The 27,954-nt window shown below is 36.2% G+C and overlaps 1 protein-coding gene and 1 long non-coding RNA gene across 2 annotated transcripts in view; both read right to left on the minus strand.

Annotated features, from left to right (window-relative positions):
* Positions 1–12,692, minus strand: part of ATP8A1 (ATPase phospholipid transporting 8A1) — a gene marked incomplete at both ends in the record, with an annotated part of 39,334 nt that extends 26,642 nt beyond the window's left edge. The window contains 4 exons of the mRNA XM_082483101.1: positions 4,045–4,217; positions 9,332–9,396; positions 10,646–10,784; positions 12,633–12,692. Of these exons, the coding sequence (XP_082339227.1) occupies positions 4,045–4,217; positions 9,332–9,396; positions 10,646–10,784; positions 12,633–12,692 (437 nt within the window). The remainder of the gene's footprint in view (positions 1–4,044; positions 4,218–9,331; positions 9,397–10,645; positions 10,785–12,632) is intronic.
* A 12-nt stretch (positions 12,693–12,704) lies between these two features.
* On the minus strand, positions 12,705–24,193 carry LOC309671839. Its single transcript, XR_014269196.1, has 5 exons — positions 24,132–24,193; positions 23,911–23,960; positions 17,675–17,744; positions 16,537–16,621; positions 12,705–12,772 (listed from the first exon to the last, which is right to left on the minus strand). It is a non-coding gene; the product is annotated as an uncharacterized lncRNA (long non-coding RNA).
* Between the last annotated feature and the right edge of the window lie 3,761 nt (positions 24,194–27,954).

Here is a 27,954-nt window from a genome sequence, read left to right on the forward strand (position 1 = left end):
ATACCAGTTTATGACTTCTGTTCCTATCACCAAGGTACTCATTTTACTACAGAACAGACTTATTCTTGATCCAATTTCAGTGTCACAGAAGAAGTAATGAAGAAATAATATGAGCTCCATAGATCATTTATAAACAAAAAAAGAAAGTATTTTCCATTTTTCTTCTAGCAAATACCACTATACTTTTATTTTGTCTACTTTATAAGTTTAGAGGAAGGAAAAAAAAAAAAAAAAAAAGGCATTTCAACAAATAGACTAAGCCTCAACACCAGATAGGTTACTGAGTTCCCAGCACAGGGGTATGCTAATGGTGGCTGCCTCTCTTCTCTAGACAATAGTGCTTAACACTGAGACAATGTTATTAATAGACACAGGGTACACTGTGTCTAAGCTCATCTTTGCTCACATATAATATTGTAACTCCCAATGCATTCAGTAACATCTTTGTAGCTCTTCTAGTTCTTCTCTCTATATGCCAAAGGACATCTTCTCACAGTTCACCTGTGGGTAACACCTTATCCCCTGAATAAAAACCCCAATACCTATTCTGTGCTAATTAAGTAAAATTTCTTAAGCTTTAAGTACAATAAATCAGAGAAAGGTTGCAAAGAATTCAATTGCAGAATTTTGCAAAAGGAAAAAACCAAAGGAATGAAAAATTATACAGCCTTCGGATTGAAGGTAGCTATCTAGTTACTTTATTCAGCAGCCTGTGCAACACGTGCCATCAAGCTTTTGAGAAAGGTACTTGGGATGAGTACAGCCTTGTGGTGAACTTGGGGTGAAAGCTTCTGAGCAATAGCCCTTCAGAAGAATTCTATGGTCCAAGTGTACCAAAACACATTTCTATGATCTTTTGTTACATGTTTTATTTGAACTCTGCTGATGAGTATTGTACCAAGTCTCACTACAGCCAGCTTCCATAGAAGACTCCTGACCTGAGAGCTTCTTTTTCATCTTTTTAACTTTCCAGGAACAGTGGCTTATTTCCTTTTCAGACAATGTTACAGTGGCAGTTGGAAGATGGCATTTACTCCCATTGTCCAGTGGATCAAATTAATGATAAAACCAATAAAAAAAAAATCTCTTCTGTTCATTTTGTTCACTCTTAGCTGTACATTTTTACTACAGAATAATCCATTTAACATTCTTCTTGCACACATTACTCTGAAGCCAATACAGAGTTGGAATTCAGTTCATCAAAGTCTTTAAGCCAAACATCTGCTTGGAATTAATAACACACATAGATTTTTGAAGTGAAGTGTCTACTGAATATTTGTCACTTTCATCTTTGTTGTTGCTAGTCTTTGTAAGATCCATAGGTAACAAATGCTTCTGAACAAGTGAATACAGTCTGAAAAATTCAAAGAAAGTGACGTAATTTGTACTTTTAAAACCAAGGAGTGCTTAAAATGTTTACTGCCTCTATGTGGAAGGAAGAGAGGCCTACATTTTCATTTAGTCAGGACAATACGTTTAAGTGATTTACGTTGATTAAAAATTACCATTTAAAATTTTTTTCATTTTCAAGCTCACAAACAAGGAAATGGATTTTTTGCTAGTAATGATGGAGCATTACCAGAAACTTTTTTTCTGGACAGAATTCTGACTCTTGAGAAGCATGTGATATTAAAAAAGCACATTCTAAAGCAGTGAGTGTTACAAGCAAATATTTTAGTTTTAAACCTGCAGCCAATTTTTAAACAACCACAGAGCATATACCTAGACATGTACTGAAACCAGCTGACCTAAGCACATTATGGAAACATAGAAATGGCAGACAGAATGCTAACAGAACAGAAACTTTCATTTTGCACTTTTCATTGTTTCATCACAAAAATGCTACCAATAAAAGACAGCTATACGTGTGGAGTATGTTCACTGGTCCTACAGTTCAACAGAAACAGAAATATTGTCTCTTTAAAAGGCACAGAATGTGTTTTCAAATCAAGGAAAGAAGAAACAGAAACATAATTTTGAAAGAGCAGTTCTACGTGCATCTCCTGCTTGTTACTTACTATACTGAGCAAAACTGGAACTAGCAGAACAAGCACAAAGCTCCAATTTGCCTGTCAGAAAGACTACTGCCATTAGAAAGCTTTATACGCAGTATAAACTGTGGATCAGTGTAAGATCTCAGTTTAAAAGACAGTAAGACCTTAGTTTGAAATTCAGAGCGTTTCATGCTGGAGCATGGCTACAAAGCTAAACTATAAAAAAAAAGTAATAAAAAAATCCACTTGGTGGCATAACATATCACTTGACGGAAAGGACTGAAGGACTACAAACCAGGTGTTTATTTGGATATTATAACCTCATTTGCTTTTCCCTGTCCTTTTGCAAGGCAGAAAAATAGCTCAATTTGGAACACTGATTCTTCAGATGAATCTGCTTTATCTTAGTGAAACATTATTAAACTCTTTACCTGAACACAAGAACCTTCCATTTATTGATCTTATGAACCAAAAGCAGACAATCTATTAAAGCACATTTACAACAGTTTTCACATTTGTACAAGACCATGTCTCTACCTTCAGGTAGATAACGGGATAGGCAATAATGAAGTAGTAGGCAGTATGCTTGTATTATTTCTTGAAAGAAGATTTGAACTTAGTAAGAAGTGATGCTGAACTCTAGGAATTATTTTGTTCTTGTACAAAATCCAGGCTGACCTCCTTTTTCACAGATATTTTTCTAATGCAATATTTCAATTATAATCAGACATAGCATCCTATTTAAATAGGGAACTAGACTTGAATACACAGACAACCCTAAAAATTTCAGTACTAGATTAATTGTGAGAACTTGAATTTGTGACGCTGTTGCATACTGAGAAACGGCAAGCTGCAAGGCCTCTAGAAGACCTTGAATACCTTGTTTCTGCGTTAACTTTTCCTGTTTTAATATAGGAAATAGCTTTTTCTATTCTACTACAAGGGTCAGAATAGTGAAAAATACTCCCAGATATTAACCGGCTATCCTTGTAATAGTTACCTCAGACACTGACAGAAATAACAGTGATTTCCACAGTTCTGGAGTGTCTGATCACATTTCTAATACAGATATCCTACCTGTGTTGCCAATGATCTTGTAAAGGAAAGTCCTTGCTTCCGCTTTTTGACAGATTAATCACTTGGCCTAGGCCAAGTTCTTTAAACATCAACAGGAGCAGTTCTTGTTTATCTAGCTACCAAGCAGCCAACTTCCCTTTTCGTTCAATCATTCAAATGTAGAAAAGGTGATGTACTGCTCACTAGATGCTTGCAGTTTTTGTGTTTAAATCCACAAAAATGCAAGAAGGCCCCAAAACACATAACTTACCACTTATATAGTCCTACCTATTCCTTCCTTAATATAAATCTGGAAATATTAAAAGGCAAGCCAAACTGCTTTCATATTGTGTATATTTGAAGAATGCAGATATTTAATTTTCTTTGATCTGGAGAAAGTTCTCTTGCTATGGTAAGCTTACAGCTCTAATAACTGATGTTTAAATATCTGATTGTATAAAAGAACCCTAAAACAATCAGAAGAACCCTAAAACAATCAATAATAAAAAAAGGTGTTTTCATCAGCTTCAGGAAATAAAAATCACTCAGAATAGTACCTTTAACATTTCTGTGCACTTCTTACGCAATGTAAGCCATGGCTTACAGAAAAAGCAGAGATATAAAATCTTGCCTGTGGAGGAAGCTCTACGTAAGAATCCAGATGTGCTAAAACCTGCAGTTAACTGTAGTACCAATTTAAGGTTAAGATCAGTGTCTCAATCTTGCTGAGACGACCCTTGATGGATAACAAATTATTTTCCTAGGTATATGCAACCTGAATGACTTTGACAGGTACACTCTGTAGCAGACTGCTCTACAGAAACATTTTGCTTGAATGACTGTATTTCATAACTTCAGCTACTAAGTTTTTTTAATAGATATATTTCATGGTTGGACAACACGGGTGCATGTATTTTCTCTGAAATAAAAGAAGTTTTTTTAATTTTTATACGTCAATAAAAATGCTGCAGAGCAAAAATAATGTAAACCTTACCTGCAACAAATAACAGCTTTACATGACAAAGCCAAATCCAGAAAATATTGTCTCACTCCAAATGTCAAAGCATACTTCAGAGATTTACCATCAATGATGAGAGCAAAATCATTTTCCTTCCTTAAAGCATCACCAAGAGTACTGCAATGATGGCTAAGCGTCTCTCTTGTTCCCTGTTGTACAAAAAAATTGTGTCCATTATTTCTAATTCCTATATTCTTAAGTCCAAATTTTTTTTTTCAGTATGATCAGAAACACTGACATTTCCTTTTTTTGAGGAAATTACCTGTTGATTATGCTATCAAATAGACAGTACCAAATGAAAAAAGTATTTCCAACAGCTGTACTATTAGAAACCACAGTATAAATGGTGTGTAGGATTGCTCTCATGCTCTGCCAAAAAAAAAAGTGTGTAAGTTGCGGTGGAACTTTTAATGCTCTTTGAACAGCAAACACACTTGCCTAAATGTTTGCGAAAAGATATTACATAAGTTTTCTCTATACCTATGCAAAAGAAAATTCCCATATATAGACACCAGAAGAAACAAGTTCTGTTCACTATTATATAAAAGGTCCTAAATGTTTAGGAAAAAAGTAAAAGAAATAGAGATAACTCATCATGTAAGTACATGCATTAAAAATGATAATTTTAGCCATCATATTAAATTTATATTTTAAAGACAAGCCCCCATCAACTACATGTTATATAAAGGATCATATTTTGTATTTTTCAGTTGCTAAGAACAGTTTGAATCACACCTACACAAGTCAGTATTCTGTGATTCAGTACCAAGAACTTCATACTACATTCAGTAGACAATACATTCACCTGTATTTATGCAGCAGGACCTCACAGCCTGCTTTGAGAAGGTCACTAATACCTAGTTAGTTCCAGTACAGCTCTACCATAAAGTATCGTCAAAGAGAAAAAACCTGCTTGTTGCGTTTCTTTCTTTTTGAATGGCCTTCAAAGAGCTAAGACATACTCTTCTATTGTTTCCCACTTCACAGCCCAGAAGTAAGAAGGGTTTTAGAGGAGAAAAGAAGATGAAAACAAAACTTCTGCTTATAAAACACTGAATTTGGAAAATAGTAAGATCCTATGACAACAATGTTCCTCTATTTTTCTACAAGTTTAACAACGAAATAATTGTGCTACCTCAGTGATGTCAGGCACACACGTAAATAAAATTTGGTGTAACCACCTAAAAATAAAACACCAATAAGCAATTACAAATCTTAAAACCTCGTAAAAACAAAACCACTGACAATTACAGACCTCAAGCCCCCTGGAATGCAATTAAAGATACTGCTTTGCCTTTGCCACCCAACTCACTCTGCCCGCTTCCACTGTTGTCCATGTATTTTTGCCTACTTTGTTTCCACTGGCCTTCTAAAGATTCATTGATTTATCTAAAAGGAGATTAGGCTGTTGGGGAATTCTGCACTTCAGGTTTCCTGCCCCCCCCCCCCCGAAACTGCAAAGGAAACAATGTGCCACTATTTAAAGTTACATGTTACAAAGCCTTTAAAGTGACAATAACTTCTGTAACTATTTTCCATAGCATTTTTGCTGGTTAAGAAATATTGCAACGTAAAGGAAGTATCCGTGGACTATTTAGCTTCTGACTAAATTTCAGCAATACAAGAGCCTGAAACTTCATATTCCTCTCATCTATTGTTTCTTCTCATACCTGCAGTATAAACTCTTCCGTTTAAATTCACCTTAAATTTTATCACAGAGAGGCATGCCATCAGGTAGCTCCAGGCACGCTACATATTAAAACAACACCCCTCCCCCCCCCCCGAGACAATACAAAACACTTACCCTAACTGTAAAAATGTCATATTTAAAATTCCTTTGTGGGCTTACATGTAGTTCTATGCTGAAATCCAATGCCTTAAATTAAGAGCAGTATCAGAACATCCCTTATTCGCTTCTACAGCATTTCCATTAAATATTTCCCAGTGAAAGTGAATGGCAAACTATTTTCTATTATTATTAATTCAGTTCACAATTAAAAGAATAAAGCTATGTTCTTTATGATTTCTGTCTATGATTAACAGTACTATACCAAAATTTAGCAGTCCATGAAGTTAATATGAAGGCAAAGCAAAATCCAGTATTCTTATACACAACTTTAAGAACTTACTAACAAAACTACATTTTGGTTGTGAAGCTAAGCAAATGTTTACGGGGGTGGAGCCTCAAAACAAGTAATGTTGCAAAAAAAGAGAGATATGTAAATGCTTCCTGGAAGTCCTTCCGGTTCTATCCCAGTCAACTGGGCAGGGGGTTAGGTGTTAGGGTATTTTTCTTTTAATTCCATAAATAAGGGTATTGGTTCATACAAAAGAGGATGTTTTATTTCAGCATATTCTTTGTAAACTCAGTTCACAGAGCTGGGACACAGTCTAAGCAAATTTTTTTTTTTTTATTTTTTTACTCTGACTTCCTCTGTCTTGCATGCTAAGGTCATAATAATGACCAAACTGAGGAAGTATTTGTTTTGTTAAATCTGTTTTACATGTCTTAGGGACAGGGGACTCTGCCTGTCCCTAAAAGGATTAGAGCTGAGCTAGCTCCTTTTTAGAAGAAGCCCCTGGTATGCAACAGATCTTGTACTGTTATTGCAACAGCAAGGGCAAGAAGTATCCACTTACTGCCACTCTTTTCAGTACTGTGAAGTGTATGCAGACCAAGAGAAACCAACCTACCTACCTACCACTAACATCTTTATGCAGCCAAGAGCCTATACCTATACCTTGCAGTGCCAAGGAGGAGAGGACTGCTACAGACCAACTCTTTTCTAAGATCCTAAATACACAGGTCCCACTACACTGGATTTTTTTCTTCAAGGTTTCATTGCTGCTCAGTTCCTCCTGTGCTGAGGGAACTGCATTGTTCAGCAGCTCCCATGGAGCACAGTTCCCCTGCAAGGTAAAGGAAAGAGTCCCAGTACGAGAGGTGGATCTATGGTGCTCAAAAGCCAAAGTTTCAGCCATATTCCTTAACAGAAAATATTCCAACTAAGTATTACAGTCTCTTGCCAGCTGTTGTTGGTATGCAGAAAGGATAGAGGAATGGCATCCACCTTTGCAGCTGCACTGACTCAAAGTTCGGCAATCACAGCAGCCCACCCCTCTCTCCATCTCCTGAGACCCGCTCCACTCCTCCATCAGAATTTTGAAGACCGTTTTTGACTCAACCAGTCATACTAGTGGAGACTGACATCTGATTCCAACCACACCAGGCAAGCAAAAGGTAGGACACAAGGTATACAATAATCAAACAGTGAAACACGCACCATCAAATGAGGCAGAAAACTTTAAATGGAGTCTCTTGTTAAAATACTGGCATAGAGCTAGTTTATCATTATTTTTTGAACTGCCTCTTGCCCTCAAAATACTTGATTACTACATGTATCTGCTCCTGAAAAAACACAATGTTATCACCACAGACAGATTTGCAAGCGACCGGTTTGCATATGCAATTTCAGCTGCCATACAATATCTGCACCTGCACATATTCTGAATGTACTTTGTGCATGTAAGGAAAGGATCTCTCCATCTCTACGCAATCTAGACACTTCAGTTTGAAATAGGGAGCACAGTGCAGTTACCATATCAGACACTATCTTTTATTCTTAAACTATATTTATATACATTTATTTTTAAAATATATTGCTTAATATATATTTATTCAACTTTTGAATTACCACACTGGAAGTGGTTAATGTGAAATCCTTGTTTAATGAGTTTTTATTGGACTCCTTTCAGTGGTTAAATAAAACCACCCCACTTTATTTCATTACATATGAAGAAGTATACAAAGTAGTCAACCTTTTGCACTTCAAATCTATTAAGTATTGCAGCAATTCTGAAATCCAGCAGTCTGTGTACATAACCTAAATACAGGACAGAAGTTCTCAATTCCACTGGTTAATTTTTACTCGGAGACTGGTTGAAGAGTGAAAAACTCAAAAGTAAAGTTAAGGGCTCAAACCAAAAACCTTTCCTGTTTTTTCAACAAACAATGATCGCAATCTTTCAAAAGCTATCCAATGAACTGAACTAAGAATAGAAAATTGCCTCTTTTCATTAATATCACAGGCTACTTGTGTCAGAAGTTGCTCACTATATCAACAGACTCTGGTTCCAGATGTTAATCAACAGCTTCTGCTTGTCCTGTGCTTAGGATTTTATTATAAATCTTACCAGCAAAGACATGTTGCTTAAAACAATTTATATTTGAAATATAGTCATAATGATTAAATTCATACTAATGTTGAAAATGTGTTATTCTAAATGGGTCATAGGATTTAAATATGTACTTATTTAAAAAAAGTAGTAACTATTTTAATTCACGCTGTAGCCTTCTGTTTCATGCTACCATGGAATCCTTCAGTTAAGACACTCTGAGCAATTCTTATACTTTCTTTTCACTTTCTCTCCCTAAATCCTATATTGAGCAACCTGACCACAATATAGAGTAAGGTAAACTTCATTTCAGGGTTTCCTCCTGAAGCTTCTGGACAGTGAGTTTTCCCGCTGAGGAAATTCTTCCACTTCTAAGTTCATTTAAGGCTCCCTTAGAGGGAGGTAAAAGGGCTTAAGTTCTTTCCCTCATGGGATTTTTCACTTAATGTTGCATTCCTACCTTATCTAAAGAATCTCTTCTCTACAAAGCATATATACTTGCAAGTCAGTAGTTTTAACCCTTACTTGTACTGCAACATCTGATTACAATTTCAGAGGTTTAACCGCACAATGACAGTTACTTTTTGGCAGATACTAAGTATTCTGTAAGAAACAGCATTAGAAAGGAAGTTAGGATTGGTTTGTTTGGGCACTGCTAGGTGCTACTACAAGCATGCAAAGCTCCTGGCTTTGTGCCTGCATGGACGGAATCATTTCACTACACGGAATTTGTTTGCTCATCATTCTGAAGTTCATTTGTGTATAAGCTACACTGTGGTTTTGGAAGCTGTAGACTAAGTTTCTAATTATTCAGTAATGTTTTGTCACAAAGACCATATGGTCTTCCAAGTATGCAATACTAAAATTAACTGAGAAGATTATAAACACAAACAAAAAACAACCCCCCAAAACAAATAAACAGGAACACATGCTCCCCCTCAACCGTGGTTTTAGCAGAATTTTCTGTGGTTGTCCAGACAAATAGATACTCCAAGTTATTTTTCAGAGCACCTCCATCATGATGCCTCGATATTTTAAGCAGCAAAATAATATTTCATTAACTGAAAACTTTGCGGGTTTTACTTACATCAAGAGAGCCTTCATTTATAACAATTAGTCCCATGTTCTTTCGCAGAAGTTTACAGGAGTGACCTGTTAAAAACATTTGTTTTCAAAAAATTGCTCTACAAAATCCACTATAATATAACAAAGCATTTTTTCCCTGTAAAAGAACTACAGACAGAACTAAAAATAAGACTTCCCCAGCTGAAATCAGTGGTAAAAAAATTATACCGCATCCTATAAAAGTTAGACAGACAGGTACTAAGTCAGAACAGTCAGAACTTTCCTTGCTGCAACTTGCGACTGTTGCGCCTTATTCACAGACATGCTCAGCAGAAGCACAAGAAACAGCTTTACAGGGAGTTACGGAAAACAGCAAACAGAGCTCCCTTAGCCTTGCAAATTTCTGGAATGCAACTTGCATTTCATACAAAATTTGCATATATGGCTGTTCCCATTCTTTTTCTTTTATTCTTTGATGCTTTAAACAGAATGTGTGCTATGTTGTATGCTAATGATGCAGACTGCCTAGATAAATATATAACACCGTTCTTAAAGAGAAAATACTGGTATTATGTGTATTGCCTGAAACCTGAAGGTATTAATGAAAATAGATCAACTATATCATGTGCATACAAAAAGTTCTTTAAGATTAAAAATAAATAGCAATAAAAAGGATCCGTAATAATGCTTTATTTTGGGTACCTATCTAGGCTACTGCAGAAATGCTGATACACTCACATGCAAAGAACATTAAATCTTAAATGCAGCTTTCATGCACTACTATTTAAAAATACAGATTTACTGTTGTTGAAATTAGTTAATTCAATTCTATTTTTCCTCCTTTATAATAAAAGGGAAGAATAAAAGGATATCTCTGATTGATGGTAAAGTTTATAGTACTTTAATGCACAATCTATACTGTTTTGCTTTAGTTAAGATTATGGTCCCTACCAGCTTTCTTGGAAAGAAGAAAAAATACAGAAGGGAAACTAAGAATACTTATAATTTCTTAATATTATTCCCTCTTACTGTCAAAACCCAAACAACATATTCTGTTTAAGTCATTTTAGATGCTACAAAAAACCCACAAATGCCTATTTTTTTCCTCCTCTCAATGATAACATGAGTTTTTCTTGCTGTTACTGTTTTAACAGAGCAAGAATACACTCTTCCCCTACCAGTGACTGAAAAATAAGTTAACATTTTAATTCTGGAATGCCATATAATATTATTACTTTTTTTACAAGGTAACTTTCCATTCTGAAAGCAATTTTACTCTAGCAACTTCTATCACTTCTAAATCTGTAACAAAGCCAAATAAATGCAAATATAATACCGATGTTAATGGCAGTCTCTTGTTTGTCCCCAGTAAGTATCCAAATTTTTATGTCTGCCTTCATAAGTGTCTCTATGGTTTCAGGCACTTTGTCTTGTAGTTTATCCTCAATTGCTGTTGCTCCAAGCAGCTGAAGATTCTGTGAACATAAAACATTCAGTACATGCAGTTTTTGTGGTTGAAATTGAGTTCCAATCTTTCCATTTCTTTTGTTTCACTTTCCATATTTATGACAAAATTATTGCTCTCTAAATTCATTAATCAGATCTGGTACGAACTAATAACGATCTTCCAGTTTATTCCTATGAGCTTTAAGTTAAATACCTATGTGGCTTGACGAACTGCGCAGCGTGACCACTGAAACTTCACCCGGTTATTCACAAGCTCAGGAGCTTGCTCTCCAACAGCTACCGCTTCCTGAGGGGCACTTCTCTGACTTAGGGACTGCTTTTATTATGTCTTCTCTCACTTGTACGGATTTCTCTTTACCTTCTAAAAAAACCACCCAGTCAATTGATCTTAATCTTAAAACTATAATCTTGATTATGTTTGGTTTTAACTTCCCATGCAGCAAATCTATATACTTTTGTGAATACAGCCATTTTAATACTTCATATTTCTGTACCTTTAAAACTAGCTAAAATCCTATTAATGACACCATAGTCCAATAGTCAGTGTGTGATCCTGGTTGCAGCATGGCCTGCATACTACATACTGAGAAAGTACTTGTGCAGCTAATACAAAAATTTGTAATGGCAGCAGGGTTGCCATGATGTTATCAAAATTATATAGTTTTAAGATTGTCTTGTGCATGTCTGGATAAACTGCTCATCTATGTAAACTGAAGTCCCACAAGTGACCGAAGCTATACACCCTCACTCTTCTTTTTCATGAATTAAATACTGCAGGTTTGAGGCTCTGAATTTCAAGCAGTTTCATTAATGTAGTATCTCTTATCCTTTCCAAGGGAAAAAAACAAACAAAAAGCAAAGTATGAAAACATCAAGCAATATTGATCTCATGAACTCCTTTTGCTTATACAGTTAAGAGCTATGGAGCCCTTTTTGTTAAGCCAGTGAAGTCTAACCGCATGCTTGGCTACTCCGGCAGCAGCGGTTCCAGAAAGTCTAGAGCCGTAATCACTTCCCTTCTCTTTGTGAGGCTGCATCTGGGTATTACCTACCTCCCTTTCTGGGCCTTCAGTACAAGAGAGGTTGACACAGTGGAGCGAGTCCAGCGGAAGGACACAAAAATAGCCTGAGGCTTAGAGCACACTGCATTAAGAGTAGCTGAGGAAGCAGGACGAGTTTAGGGAGGGATTCCACGGCTTCCTTCTGCTAACTGAAAAGGGCTTGCAGAGAAGCCATCTTCCTCTAAGAGGTGCACACTGAAAGGGCAAGAGGCAATAGTCCCATTCTGCAGCAATAGAAATTTTAATTCAGAAAAAGGGGGAAAAGAATAGTTGAGCACGAAAAAATTGCCTACTGCAGCTGGGAAAACTCCCTTCTTGCAAATACTCAAAACTTCAAAGTGCTGGGCAAGAAAAATTAGCCCTGCTTTGAGCAGGGATTTGTGTCTAGATGACCTCCAGAAGTCTCTTCCAACCTTAACTACTCTATGGTTCTATGATCATTCTACAAAGAAGCAGATATTGTTTGCTTGTTATTACACTTTTTTACACAATAGAGCAACTCCAAAAAAAAGCTTTCCAGTAGTTCAGGTCAAAATCAATACTTTCTGGCAAGGTAGCTACTTGCTGCAAAAACTCTGTCAAATTAATCTTTCCTTCATTTTGATCATCTAAACTGCAAGGAATACTTGACACAGCTATCAGTATATTGCTAGATTTTTTTTTTCCTAAGCATTATTCCTCCATAATGATTCAGACTTCATAGTATAGAGCAAGGACATTAATTAAAAAAACCCTCTCCTCATGTGCCCTCCTCCCCCCCCCAAAAAAAACCCCAACCCAGAAAGCTACACATACTTTTTCTATTAGCTCATAGCTCTCCTCAAGTTTGAGTGCTCTGTTCTGTATAGCTGTAGAAGCACGGTGATAGACATCTAACCACTCTTGATAATCACTTTCTGAAATCTCAGCCACAGCAAAACACAGCGTTCTTAATCCTAAAGAGAAAGCAGATAGTAAGTAAGACTCAGTATTTGTTAGTCCCTTCCTTGACATGCCTGCAATAAGTAACTACTAAAAGCTGAATTTCTTCTGTATTTCATGTATGCTTACGCCTGATTTTCAACTTACTGCTGCATGTCTTGAAGAACTTTTTTTAATATAGATAAAGTAAAAAACATGATATAAGTAGAAATTTATTCAACAGAGTAACTGTTTCAAGGTAACTGAATATAATACAGGTGATGTACTTCAGGTGAAAAACAATAATGATATTTTACACAAGATTTGACCTTCTTAAACCATAAACAAAACATGAAACAATCCCAAATTACACTTGCTGAACAGGTATATCCATTAGATTTTTAGGAACATTAAAACTGTAAGACTGAATTGTATTTCTGAAGAAAAATTTTATAAACTTAAATGTAGCTATAGTGGAAAGCAATAAAGTTAAAATTTATCAGCATAAGGTTGCAACTACAGTCTTCTGCACCCCTCCTCAATATCCTTAGGAAATTCTCGGTTGAAGTTTGAAATTTACCATCCAGAAGCCGACTTTGAATCCGCTCAGATTTAATTTTCCCATCTCACAGATTCTTTCAGCTTTCCAAATTCTTAAAATAAAATCTTTGTGTACAGGCAATATTTGGAGATTTTACTTAACAATCTTTGAGCTGGTTATACTTAACAGATTTTTTCCTTCAGTAGAAATCTGAAGTACTACAGTGAGAATTTGAGACTGCAGGATTGTAAGAAACATCTATTTTATGACAACACACATTTACATTCAATTTAAGTAGCTAGGTGTGAATGTTCTAACAGTTCATTTTCACATATTATCAGATTCTTAGATTTCCAGAGCACAAAACTGACCTAACTCTTTATATACTGAGAAGAGCATTGCTCTAGCCAAATGATGTCTCACGAAGCCACAGTTTGCAGACAGGTAGATTTAGGAGGGGGACATACAGGACTAATGTAGTCAGTGCCTTTGGTCATTTGCTCACTCTGCTGTAGGAGATGAACAGCACCAGAACTAGGGATGGCTAAACGTAACCTTCATTTGTTCACGGGTTTCTATGGTGTACAGCTCAGCACCGCAGCAATTTTGAAATGATCAAGAGGCTGGGCACGAAATAATACATGTGTGTCTTAAATGTAAGACAGTAATCTAATACATTCACGATGAAAAACATGTGTAATCTTAATATCTTGACAACTGAACAGCATTAGAAACACAGCGTTTCACCACCTAGACCCAGAGAATAACCTTCAGGCTGACAAATCAACTGTTGGTTTGTTTTTTTTTTTTTTTTTTTTTTTTTCCCCTTCTGCATAATAAGGATATGCTAGCAAGGTCCAAAGCAATGAATACGAGGTGAAGGGGAGGAAAGGAATTTATGACTAACAGTGATACTATTTCCATAATTCTTTCAAGGTATTTTATACAGATGATAAAATGAAGAAAATGTGTGTACAGAATATAAGCAAACAAGTTTTTCAAGGCAGTTGCTTTTTTCTATTTCTAATTTTAAAAAGATTCTTTTCATTGTGATTTAAAAGAATCTTCCAAATGAAAAGTGGAAAACAAAATATCATTGCTTCTTAACAGACTGGAACAACACAGGAAAATTACACACTTTTTCTATTTATCCGAGCAGGCATTAACACTCAAGCTTAATAAATGCTTAAATATAAATGCCAGCCATGCTAACCACTTCATTTTTGAACAACACACCAAGAACATGCAGCAAATGCCAAGGACATACTGTACTGCCACATGAAAGGATACTCATGAGAAACTTTGCAATGTCATCGGCTGCAATTTAAATCTGATGCAAAAATAAATACCGATTTCTTTAATCGATTCCAGAGACATACTTAATTTTTTTTTTTTTTTTTTTTTTTTTTTTACAGATTGAATTTTATACTTTTGAAAGGTTAGCAATTCACTCTTCAGAACAGTAAATCTTTTCATCTATTGAAAAGAAGGGTACAAGGAGTATTTGAACAAATATTTTAACACTAATACGTATGTACATTGGTTTTAAAAACAGGTGGAATTTTTCACTTTTTATGTTGATTCATTCAGTCTAACCTGCTAAGGGGAAAATTGTATCAGTTGTACCACTGATTTAATGAGAACAGTGATTAAGGATTGGGTTGAAACTTTCATATCAGTTCACACAGGATAGCAGACGCTGATCTATTTTTACCTCTTCTGTAACCAACTATATATTGGGTCTTATGACCCAAACTAACTTCATATCTAAGTAACTTTTCCTTGACTGATCCTGGTTAGGCCTTTATAAAACCCCAAACTAGCCAATCAGCTCATGCAACTAGATTTAGGAGCTCTAAGGGTCTATCTGAGGCTTCATGCTGTACCAACAGTCAAATTTGGGTTCTGCTTTCAACTGTATTGTATAATTTATTATAACTTTGATACTATAAGATTATTTAAGGCTAACCAAATGTTTCCTGCAATGATGTTGATATGGAAAACTAACAAAAGAAAAAGATCCGTGGCTTGCTTCTGCTGTCAACTGACAGAATCAAGAGAATGAAGGTGCTGACTATGACACTAATCAAAATGCTAAATAACAGTCTAAACCAAAAGAGAAAAATTAGACAAGTCATATTTATAACAGACACAAAAAAGATCTTTCTTGATACAGGAAGATTTGGCCAGACATCAGTTATCAAAAGCTTAGGATGGCATTTTAGAAGGAAAATATTTTAATAAAGTTTGCTTTCCAGTGTAAGCTTATTTCTTAAGACACATTAAAGATAATTTTAATGTTCTACTAAGAGTGTATTAAAAAAATGGAGAGGTAAAAAAAATTGCAGTTCAGATTCCTGTAACTGTTATAATTCTGGTTCCAACTACTCTCTCCCGAATCATTAATAAATTAAAACACTATGATACTTCACAGTACAACTCCATAATCCTTTACTAAGATACCAGAAAGGGGAGCATGGCATGGAAGATCTAGGAACTGTGCTAGAAGAACTTACATGAAAACAGAAACCTTTCTACAGTCTGCTTTCCTGCTCACATCTGTACTGTGGAATCCACTATTATTAAGTAACTAACTGGCTGTTTGTATCAGTCATCTTAGTTTCACAGTCTTTTAAAATTTCTTACTATTCCTACCTCATGAACCCTCCTGGAGAGGTTCCTCACCTTCAGCAACCTCTTTGTAAGAGTGACTGTTAAGACAGCAGAAATACCAAAACACACCATACGGAAAGCTAGTGCTGGCAATTGCCCTTTTTGTGACTGGTGACAGAAATAATAGAGCATAAAGCTACCTTAAAAGCACTATGGTAATCATTTCCAAGCATCTTCACTTTGGCTACTTCTGTGCCCTCCCTACAGCGTTCATTGAGTGTGGGACATGAAAGCAATCATGGGGAATGAGATCTTCACAGAAACAAACAATATGCAACATGTTTGCTCTCTACAAAAATCTATTTTGTTTAAAAGACTCCACTGTGTTGCCGTTGTTTTTTGTTGTTGTGTGTTTTTGGGTTGTTTGTTATTTAATTTATTGTTTGTTTTTTTTTTTTTTTTTTTTTTTTTTAGGCATGAACTTATTACTGAAACTTCTCAGGAAGAGGAAGATCTTTAGGAGGCATTACTAAAAGATAATTTTCAAACTTAATGTGAGTAGAACACTGCAACATAAAATTGCAAAACTGAAAAGTTGAGCAGTAACTGGATTTCATCTTTAGTTTCATACTGAATATCACTCACCTTCTGTAGCAAACTGCTCTAGATGTTTTAAGGTGATTTCTTTGTATTTTGAACTTTCAGCAAGACGGTCATAAATTACAGTATCCTGCAAAACATAAAATGAACGCAGAACAATTTAATAGAAAAATGAGAGGTTTTTTTGTGTAGATAATACAAATTATGTAGGAAAAAGGCAGAAAAATATGCAGCACTGTATTAATTTATTTCAGCATTAAGAATGAATAGAAGTAATTTTATTTCAGAGGAAGTAAAAAAGACATTTCAAATCCTCAGATTCTTTAAATTTACAAATTCTGCTATGATGCAGTTTTTCCTCTTTTTTTTTTTTTCTTTTATTTCCCTTCATTTTGAAAAGCACTGCATTTTCCTTTGGCTTGCCACGTGAATTCTTTTGATCTCCTAAATTGCTGTCTTCCTCTTTAATATTAAGCCCACAAGGTAAAATTAGTGTTTCATAACTGCCATTCTCAGGTTTTTCTAGCCAGCTTGATATACAGAATATTAACAACAGCTTCTTGTCTCCACTTGAGAAGATACAGAATGGACATTTATATTCAGTTAACTTCATTTTTTTAAAAAAACATTTGGGAACTGGATTTGCATCCTCCCCCCCCTCAAATTTGACTTAAGACATGGAACAAGAACTAATAAGCAACTCTGCCATTCCCAGATACATTATTATCTTCCCATAGATGCTGTTTTCAGGAAAATTTACTTCTGGCATAACATCAACGGTAAATTAAAATTCCCATCTAGTCTCTTATGCTAGATTATAATTTCCACCCAGTCATTTATGCTCAGCTATTCCAGCAAGTAATTTAGAGATTAAACCATACATTCATCCATTTTCTTGGAGTACAGAAGGAAGCAATTAATAGGATACATAAAGGTATTAGTCCAGTAGAGAGAACAGGACGAACAGGTCTGTTACACCTTCATAGGCAGTTAGTGAAAAAGACATTAACTAGGTTCATCACATTAAACAGCTACATAGTAAAATGATGTAAATTGAAAAAGGCACCAACATTCCTTCCCCCACATTTTCAATGTTTTGACTGCAGTTATAACAACCTTTTGCTTTCACATTTGTATTGGTAGCACATGTTCTTTGATGCAGTGAAAACAGAATAAAACTCACAGCTCCTTTGCAGTAGAGTCTTAACTTTCCTGATGGTGTGCGAACTATCACTGACATCCTCTTCCTAGTGCTGAAAGAGAAATAAATGCCCTATATAAGGTGGTTCGTAAATATAAATATCTACCAACGTTTCACTGAATATCAATGTACTGTTTAATAATTAGAGCGAATGCTGTTTTTCTGTGCATACTTCTGTAGGCCTTTTTCCCGTAAAAACAAATTTAAGAATTTTCGCCTTGTGACCAATATCATAAAGAGACAGTTGCATCACTGACCATTTCAGCTTTTCCTTCCTTTCCAGTCTCTTGTACACTGTACTGTACTGTCATCCCAGAGTTTCATTCATCACGCAAAGTTTTAACTATGCTAAGAATTGGAAAGGGGCTCATCTCATTTTAACTACTCTCTGGCTCTTAGTCATTAATAAGATCTAAGTGTTGGGTTTTTTTTTTTGTCCTTATACCTGAGGTAGGAATTGGAGGAAAGCACGGAGAAGACTACCACCCTCTGCTTTCTGTCTTCCCTTTGAGGTCCTCCAACACGCATAGTTTTGATTCAAGATCACGTCCAGTCAAAATGTGTATTTATACCATAATTCTTTCAAACCTCAACTTTTAAAATAAACCCTCAGTAACTATTCAGGGAACAAAACGTGTTCCGCACACAACAGTTCACAGTAAAATACGAAAAAGAGATGGAAGTAAACGATCCTTTTACAATTTTGATTCTTGTTGGAACTGGATCCCATTTATACATCATCCAATAGCACTATTGTATGAATGGTTCCTGAAGTTCAGACTGTCAAGGAAAACATCCTATAAGTGGACTATATGGAGATAGGTGGAGGAAAATATTTTATAATTACTGGTGAAGTAACTGACCGAATAGTATCTTCAGGAAAATATTTTCCTATTCCACCTCAGATAAGCAGAATTCCAAAACCCCTTAGACAGTGTCCACTTGGTGATCTGCCTAGACAGCAGTGGAGAAATTCAGATGATCTAAACTGCAGTTAAATTGCCTAAAATAAAAGCAAGTCTCAGATCCATTTTGATTCCTACCAAGATTATCTAGCCTACTACTACTTAAATTCATTACAATCGCCTGAATGTTCAGTTAAGGAACTGTGGAGGAATTACAGTCATTTAAGGTTTGTATAAGAAGAATTTGATATATATGCCCTTGACAGGTAAAAAAACCTCAGCAGTTTTGTACTTGTCTTGCAATCCTGAAGGTCTGCATACAGCTGCCTATCAATCTACTGAAGATGTATCAGAGAATAACCAATGTTTTCCTGTAGCATTCTGAAACTTTAGCTACGAAGACGGATATTGAACCTGACTGACATATATTTTCCTAGTAAAACTGCAATAAAGCTAATGAGCAGGACTTACTGTCAAGGACTTCTAACTTTTTATGAGCCTTTTCATTGCAGTGACAGTTTTATTTTCCTTTTCTTGGTGAAATACAGAAAACCACAAACTTGCACTACTACAAATAACTGTCACCGTGAGACCATTTTTTCATAGAAGTGATGTGAGCAGCCATAAAGGTGACCAGGTTATAAGGGGAAAAAATCTGAACAGAAGATGTCTGCTGAAATACTGACAGAGAAAATGCCTGCCAGCCAGGGAACCGCCAGTCTGGGAACCAGAAACATCCTTGAGAAGTACAGCCAGCATCTCTGAAGAACAGCTGGGTACCTAGAAACCATTAATAAGCACAAAACAAGGAACTGTAACCACAACTTATTGACTGGAAAGGTGAAAAAGTCTGGAAAAGGGAGAAAAAATCCTGAGGAAGTAGGAATCAGCAACTGCTATTGGTTGTTCTAGCTGAAAGAACAGGAAAACAGTCTGGAAAAATAAATATTGGTCTGAAAGAAAAGAAAGCACCATCATCTATCAGCTGTTCCAGCTGAAAAATACAAATTAGCAGCATCTAATTAGCAGGTGGTGATGTCCTATACCCCCTTATGTCTCTGCCATATAAAAGTGACTTGTTTTTTTACCCAAAATGGAGCCTCTGTCTTTGAGAACTCCCCCTGTGTGAATTTTTCTCTGAGATCTCCTTGACAAGTTATTGGACCACCACCAGGAACACCTGGCTGACTCCAGATTCCCACTCTTCAAAGTGAGACTTTGTCTGTCACCCACTTTGAAGCACCACTCCTGAGAGCAGTTAGGTCTACCCACACTATTTGGAATAATATCTATGTGTGTGTGCGCACATATAGGTAACTGATTTTAAGTGTATTTCTTCAGTAGTGATAATATAGTAGCAACTTGTAATATATGGCAACATACACTCGCTGCTACTATAAAAATATAAATGTACTTACTTTATTACTCATTAGTATACTTGCTTTACTGATAGTAATTTGTAGTAATCTGTAATAAAGAAATCTAGAAAATAAAGCCTCCATGTCCTTGCATGTTATGGAGTTCTGCAAACCCACTGTCGCGATCTCTGTACACCCACAGGCTGGGGAGCCCTTTGGGTCATGACAAGGAGGCAGAAGAGCTGGTAATTCCCACGGAGCTGCCATGGGATTACAGATGGCCAGAAGCATCTTAAGGGGACTGAAACACCTCCCTCCGTCACAAGATTTGACACTTCCAGGATCTGGGAATGCAGAAGTAGCTCATGATGGGGCCCCTGTTACTTTAACATCTGTCTCAGGTTTAAGATGAAAATTTCTTCAGAGCGTAAGGACACAACCACAGAAAACACACACTGCTACAGAGGTTTCGGTACCTCACCTGTCAGCCACTCACTCTTTCTACATTTAGAAGTATCAGTCTTCAGTTACAAAACAGGATCACTGTATTCTGGACCTCTCGGAACAATGGAGAGGAAATAAGGTCTCAAATGCTCTAGAAAGAGGCCTTCTGACTGCCTAGTACAACAGCCAAGGCTATGTGGACTATTCATAAAACTGATCAGACAGGGGACTCATCAAGCTATGGCTGTATTTAAGGTAAATACATCCACATTATAAATAAAAAATATTCAGGTTTTAGAGAAGAAGCTTTACTCTATAACTGTCACAGATGCTAGACTGTGGAGGTATGCCCCAGGGATACAGATGAAAAATCCGTCATTAAATCAATAGATGGTACATACTCCAGATATTGAAATGGTATTACATCTATACTCAATACTTAATTCTACTGCTAAAAATGCATTTCATTCCTCTAACAAAACAAGCAGATACAACTCAAGACCTCATTCAGTAGCACTGCTGGTAACGACACGTTGATGCTAGGACTGATGTGTAATTTGTGCACTGATAGTGAACATTGTTTACGCTTACTGAAACAAAGAATCACAAGCTCAAAATCATGCGCTTTGCAACTGGCCCATGTGAAAAGACAGTGCACATAGTTGGCACAGGGATGACAGTAAGCATAAGAAATTCTATGCTTCTGGATAACCTGACATAGTGCCTTGCTTTCCCCCTGCCCCATAGATACATACCCTAGGAGTTGGTTTTGGTTCCCAAGAGACAGCTGTGGTTCTTCTATTTGTTACAGTTCCAGGTGACAGAATACAAGAACAAGCACCCCACCGCACAATTCCTTCCCTGTCAGTATGGGAGGCCCTGAACAGCAGAGGCTCTGAACAACTCTTCACTTCCTTGAGCTTAAGGTGCCACGGCAGTCGTGGTATCTGAGCAGAGTATGTACCGGAGGCAACCTAAACTCAGCGCAAATTATCAAGACATGATTTGCTCCCCAGAGATTAGCACTACATTTCATGAATAAATGTCAGTTGGTTAAGAATTACCAGTTGCTTTCAGTATGCTCACCTGCCAATTAGACTGAGAGCTACTCCCTTGCCATGAACAAAGTATAATTAGCATATTATATAAGTCTACTACTTCCCTTTCCACAGGCATAGCTATGATCACTGTAAAAAGAGAATACCATAAAAGACAACTCTACCAAGCATTTCTACAAGTTTTACTTCTGTAACATACAGTCTCCAAAAGACTATCCTGTCAAGTGTTGACACTGTTGCACTCCACTTGCAGAAGAGTCTTATCTGGTTTGTACTGGAAGGTGGTGAGGAATTAGTTTGCATTTTTTCTGGGAAAAACTTGGAACACCTGGAAACTCTTAACTCAATAGTTTAATTGCTACAGATTACTTCTCTCAAGGTACATGCTCCTACCCATACAGATGGTGTTATGTTTTGGAGCCAAATTTCTCTTGCTGTGGAACAAGGGGGACCTCTAGTGCTTCCAGTAAGTCAGTTGCAAGCAAAGCTAAACATTATAGAATATGAACAGGAACAGCTATACAAAGCTGAATGCTTAATAAAGTTGAGTGATTGGTATTCACCAAAAACCTTAATCCTCCAAAGCTTAAGATCTAAAAGCAACTCTCCTTTCTCCACAAAGCATCACCGTCTAAATTACAATTTTAGTCTGGCATAGAAGCTTAAACAGATCTATCAAATCAAGACAAAGATCAAAACCAGAAACAACATAGGAATCCTTCACTGTGACTCCATGAACGCAGTATAAGCTTCAGCAGATGTCTAACTAACGACGACACACTTTGTGCTACATGCTTGCTAACTTTCCAGAACAGAAAGTGAAAGAAGTGCCTACAGAAAAATGAAAACATGGCATAAATCTGAAAAATTTCAAGTATGTCCTCTACAATATATAAAAACCAACATCGATTGCAAGCAGTCATTAAAGACATTCAAAACTATAAGAATTACTTTCTGTGGAGGTTTTTGTTTTTTTTTTTTTTTTTTTCACTGGGGTGATCTTTATGTTTCACATTATTACTGCTATCACAGTATCACAGTATGCTAGGGATTGGAAGGGACCTCAAAAGATCATCTAGTCCAATCCCCCTGTCGGAGCAGGAACACCTAGATGAGGTTGCACAGGAAGGCGTCCAGGCGAGTTTTGAATGTCTCCAGAGAAGGAGACTCCACAACCTCCCTGGGCAGCCTGTGCCAGTGCTCTGTCACCCTCACTGAGAAGAAGTTTCTTCTCAAATTTAAGTGGAACCTCTTGTGTTCCAGCTTGAATCCATTACCCCTTGTCCTATCACTGGTCGCTACTGAGAAGAGCCTGGCTCCATCCTCATGACATTCCCCCTTTATATATTTATAAACGCTAATAAGATCACCCCTCAGTCTCCTCTTCTCCAAACTAAAGAGAGCAGCTCCCTCAGTCTTTCCTCATAAGGGAGATGCTCCACTCCCTTAATCATCTTAGTTGCCCTATTATTTTAACTATGGGCAACTACAACTCTCATTTCACCCAACCTATACATCTTCAGCCCGTTTCTCCAGCATAGCCTTGGATTTTTATTTTTTTCATCTTTTTGCTTCTTCAGCTAAGCTCAAGGGAAACATAATAGGACAGGAAGGAAAACAATGATCACTTTCCGCAGGCATAATTACAACTAATCTTTGTAAGAAAAAAGAAGAGCTTCCTCTAAATAAAATCCCTTCCTCATCCTGTGCCAAAGTAAGCAATGGGCCTACACCAACACTTAGAACACAGACGGCATACATGGATACAATTTAAACAGATTTACATAACAAGTGAAACTGCATCCAGATTTCTTATGGGTACCTTTATCATACCAACAGCTTTGCTTTCAGTAAAAATTTTCTGTCAAAGTATGTAATGAACGCAGTTTCCAAGAAAACTAACTGGCCAGCGGTCTAGTGATATTGCTCAGAAAAGAATGGGTTTCAGTCTAGAGTATTTAAACAAGTAATAATTATGCAAGTATATTTAAGGTCAAATGCAAAATTTCATTCTATCAGTCAAGGCAAACACAAGTTATGTATAATGCTTATTTCAATTTTTCCCCCTGCCAGAAATATAAAATATTTAATAAATCACATGGTGCCAGCGCTTTTGGAAATACAGTTAAAAGTTCAAGTACTTTCCTATACTGTCTTTTCACATAATTTTTCAAGGTTTTAGATAAAGGTGTTTTTTTTTTAATCTTTGTGTGAAAGTGAAAAATTATTAGCCAAAAAGGAGACAACAGGAAAAAATATATGCCCCTGAAAATGTTTTACAATAAAACCAGAAGTGTGATCTTAACCATGTACACTGCTTTGCCTATAGGGTGATCACATACTACAGGGATAAGAGCCACACAACCTGCATACTTTGCCTGTACAAATATACCCATGAGAAATTAATAAAGTATTTCCATAAAAATACATTAAGTGCAGAACATGCTGTTTACCTTGTAAATTCCAGGACGTTTAATAGTTCGTATCTCTCTTCCTGTCCCAACTGCAGGATTAAAAAAAAAGGCGAGAATTAATGCAAAAAACCTCAAGCAAAAGAACCAAAAGCAACCAAACAACACCTCAACAGACATGTACCGTGATGCAATTATTCAGCAATTATTTAATACAGCAAGAGTAAATACAGCAAATTATAATGTTACTCCAATGTACTTACAGACTCTATGATTACTGAGTCAGGTGTCCTTCCAGTGAATACAAAACGAAGATGCCTGGCTGCTCTGACCAATGCTCCTTCGTCTGCAACAAGCCAATTAGTTATTTTGCATATGTACCAGAAAACTGGTTTATCCCATGATTTAATGGATACAGTCCAAGCTTTTCTACTTTTGACTTCCTTTTTCCTTTATAGATTTTTAAGATTAGATGTGGTGCTGGAAAGAACTCTTTGTTTCTCCTGTTAAAATTGCTGACATGAGTTTACAGTTCAGAGAAAATAGCCCCCCAGAGGAATAATACGCCTCTCAGCTCTGTTAAAAGAACATCCTCTTCAAAGCACCTAGGCAAGCACCTTCCTCAGTAGGGCACTGGGCAAGGTATATTTCTTTATGTGTAGTTATGTTTTAGAAGAAAAGAGTGATAAGTCATTCCTGTGAATAATAGGCAACTTCAACACCTACATTCAGGAAACATTTTAGCAGCAACCCAGTCTCCCATAGGCATCAGCTCTCTCCAAATGGCTCAGAATGTCAGAATGGAATTTGCTCGCAAAGCTCAATAAAGCATTGCCAGGGCCCAGTTAGCTTTATTTGTGGCCCTACCTCTGCCCTTGTCTTTCAATTTTTGAAGGACACAATTTAGAGAGATAGCCATCTAGGAGCCAGGGCAGACAGGGAAGAGGAAGGCTGGAGACTCTCTGTGCTTCATGTCATTCCTCCCATCACAACTTGTTATAATACACTAGCTCAGCAGAGCTGAGCATTTTTTAATCGTTTTGCCTTGCTTCATCATTTTCTGAATTCAAAAATTGTCTATGAACCACGGTAGGCTTGAACCAGACCTATAATCTTTTTTAATCTTTTTGCACTATAAACTTTTCTCACTCTCTAGTAGAACTTAACACAACTTTTATCCTATTAATATTTCTTTTTCATTTTTGATTACAGTCTTTGTTCTAAATCAATACCATGGTTACCAAGTACAGAACAGGTTCACAAGCGAGGACACCAATTTGTCTCCTGGTTTGATTTCTATTTGCATTTGAGCAGCTCCTTCAGACTTTCACAGCAATGTGACAACACCTTAGGAGTGCTGTATGGTTAATCACCCTTTGCCCTTACATAATCTACAGGATATCCATATGTATTTTCTAAAACAAATTAGAAAAGTCTAAACCTTTTTTCGGCAAAACTGATTTTAGCTGACGCCAATTCTTTTTTTGAGGGATGTGTTTTCTTTTTCAAATTTTGGAAGATACTTCAAAAAACAATAAACTTTGAATAAAATCTGGTTGCTTAGCTCATAGAATACTTTGCTATATGTTCACTCAATCATTTGAGTCTCACCTGGAGATGCTGCTTGATATATGATTTTATCACCTTCTCTTTCTGGAACTGCTGTATGACACACTGCCATCATTGTCAAAAACTCACATATTATAGGTGCAGTTGGCTAAAAAAAAAAAAAAAAAAAAAAAAAAAAAAGAGAGTGTGATTAATAATTTCAGCAATAACTAACTGAAATGTAATAATAGATATGGACAAATAATAGTCAATAGTCAAGAAAAAAATTAATGAAAGACTTTCTCTCTTCTTTAAAAACTACCAACAAGTAAATAAAACAGACATTATCTGCACCCCAGTTTCAGCATCCAGAATAGTTTCTTGCTACTGTACTTTCCTACCGGCTATATAGAATTTAGTGGCATTTGCTATCATCACAATCAGAAGTAGATAATCAGAAACAGAATAATTCAAATAAGCATTTTATAGCAAAGGTAAGTCTGAATGCTGTATTCAAAGAATTTTACTTTATTCACGGAAGTCTTTTTGGATGTTGTCTTTTTACTAAAAATATTCCCTTTTCATTACTTTTGTCTAAAACTATATTATTTGACAACACTTTTTAAGAACCTTTAGAGAGATGTAGCAACCAAACCCAAAAATCACGTGGAAAATGCTGCAAGGTCAGGCAGACAGTTTTCAAAGGAAGACATTTAGATAAATGCCTCAGGCACTTCAGAGTCTACAGAGCTGAAACAATTTAAAAGTCTTTTCCCCAAAACAGGGGAAAAGAGTGGTATATAAGCAAAATAGTTGACAGTTTGATGAATACAACTAAGAACCTTATTAGTACAGCTGAAATTTGCAAAGTGAACGAACTGACTCCTTAACGGTTGTTCAAAAGAAACCCCAGCATTCCCCCTAAGTAAGCTCAAAGGAGCTGCTACCTCAACTGAGGGTTTTTTTAGCACGTCTGTAGTATTTCATTTTTCACATTCTTAGTCTGCTACTAATCCGAAGATAACATTACAATTGCTCTATAAAACACACTAAGCTCTGAAAACCTAACTTAATTCCATAGTGCAGAAACACTAATTGGAGCGTGTTCCTGTTTTCTTCCTCTGAGGGCCCCCAGACCCTCTAAGATGCATTCAGAAGGCTGAATTACACTTTATTTACACTCTTCAAAAAGGGAACAAACAGTTACACTATTCGAGGTAGGTGTTCTTGGTTATGACTAGGCAAAACCATCTCTGGTACAAATGACAAAAAGAGAGGTAATGAGGGTACTGTTTCTTAAATTAAGCTATTAACTTTCTGTGAAATGTATTGCCTCTTTGGGGCAAACACCAGCCCCTAGAGGGCCTGTTTCATTTCATCATCTGAAATGATGATCTAACCTCATGGAAGCCTGAGCGCAAACCCAATGTATACGGTTAACTCCTGACTCTTGTCTAAGCCTGGGCACAGAAATACTAAGTCATGTCAGGATAGTAAGTTAACCTGACTGATCCTGAAACCGTTGATGGATACCATGACATCCTATTTACAGCAAAACTAATGTTGAAACACCCACAGAATGTAAGAGTATTATATTTCAGGTTCACAACATCTGAATCATACCACAAAGAAAAAAAATGGGGCGGATCTAACTAACAGGTATCAGCAACAAACAATTATAAAATTATTCATGAAGGCACACTGATTTTGTGTAAACACATTATTTATTTTCCTTCAAAGCATATCATCTTTTGACTTACCGAAAGCAGTGTTTTGATTTCACAAAACAATGGTAATTGTTTCTATATAACTTACATGATTGCTTTGAAGATTCTCCAGTAATGATGAGTCACTGAATATTTTTTCTTCTACATTTTGTGAGCCCTGCCTAGAAATAATTAAGTAGAAAGGAGATCATTATTAGCATATTCTTAACAATTCATATCCAAATCATCCACACTACTACACTAAGGTCAAATGCAAATTTTGGTTTGTGGCTGTTACAATAAAGGCTGCAATCACATACTGTGAGAAAATGCAGTAAGAGGTACTTGTTTCACATCTCCAAAGTTTATCTAATCTTAAGAAACATTTATTTATATAAGTACACTTAAATCCAGGAAAGTTTCTCTGCTGACTTCAGGAAATGCAGGATGAAGTAAAAAATCTACAGTGTAAGACTGTGACTTCTTGTCTTCGGATCTCTAGAATGAGATTATTGGAAAAAATGGATTATTGGAAAAAAAGGAAAAATATTTGCAGATACATGTGTCAAACTGGAAAACAATTCTTTCTAATATAAAAAAGGAAAAAAGAAAATGTAAATGATTTGGAATTCAGTACATTAGTCATTTTAGGACTAGAAATGTTACTGTCAAAGAGATTCTATTAATTACAATAGATTTACATTAATTACAATAGATTTACGTTTTCTTTTTAAGTATCTCATTTCATAAGTATTTACAAGATGTTCATTGCTTACAAAAAGGAAGTACTTTTTTTAAACTACTGTTCAAGCATCAGTTTAACCATTTCAGA

The sequence above is a fragment of the Vanellus vanellus genome, assembly GCF_965231255.1.
Source record: "Vanellus vanellus genome assembly, chromosome: 4".
In the NCBI taxonomy this organism is placed as follows: Eukaryota; Metazoa; Chordata; class Aves; order Charadriiformes; family Charadriidae; genus Vanellus; species Vanellus vanellus.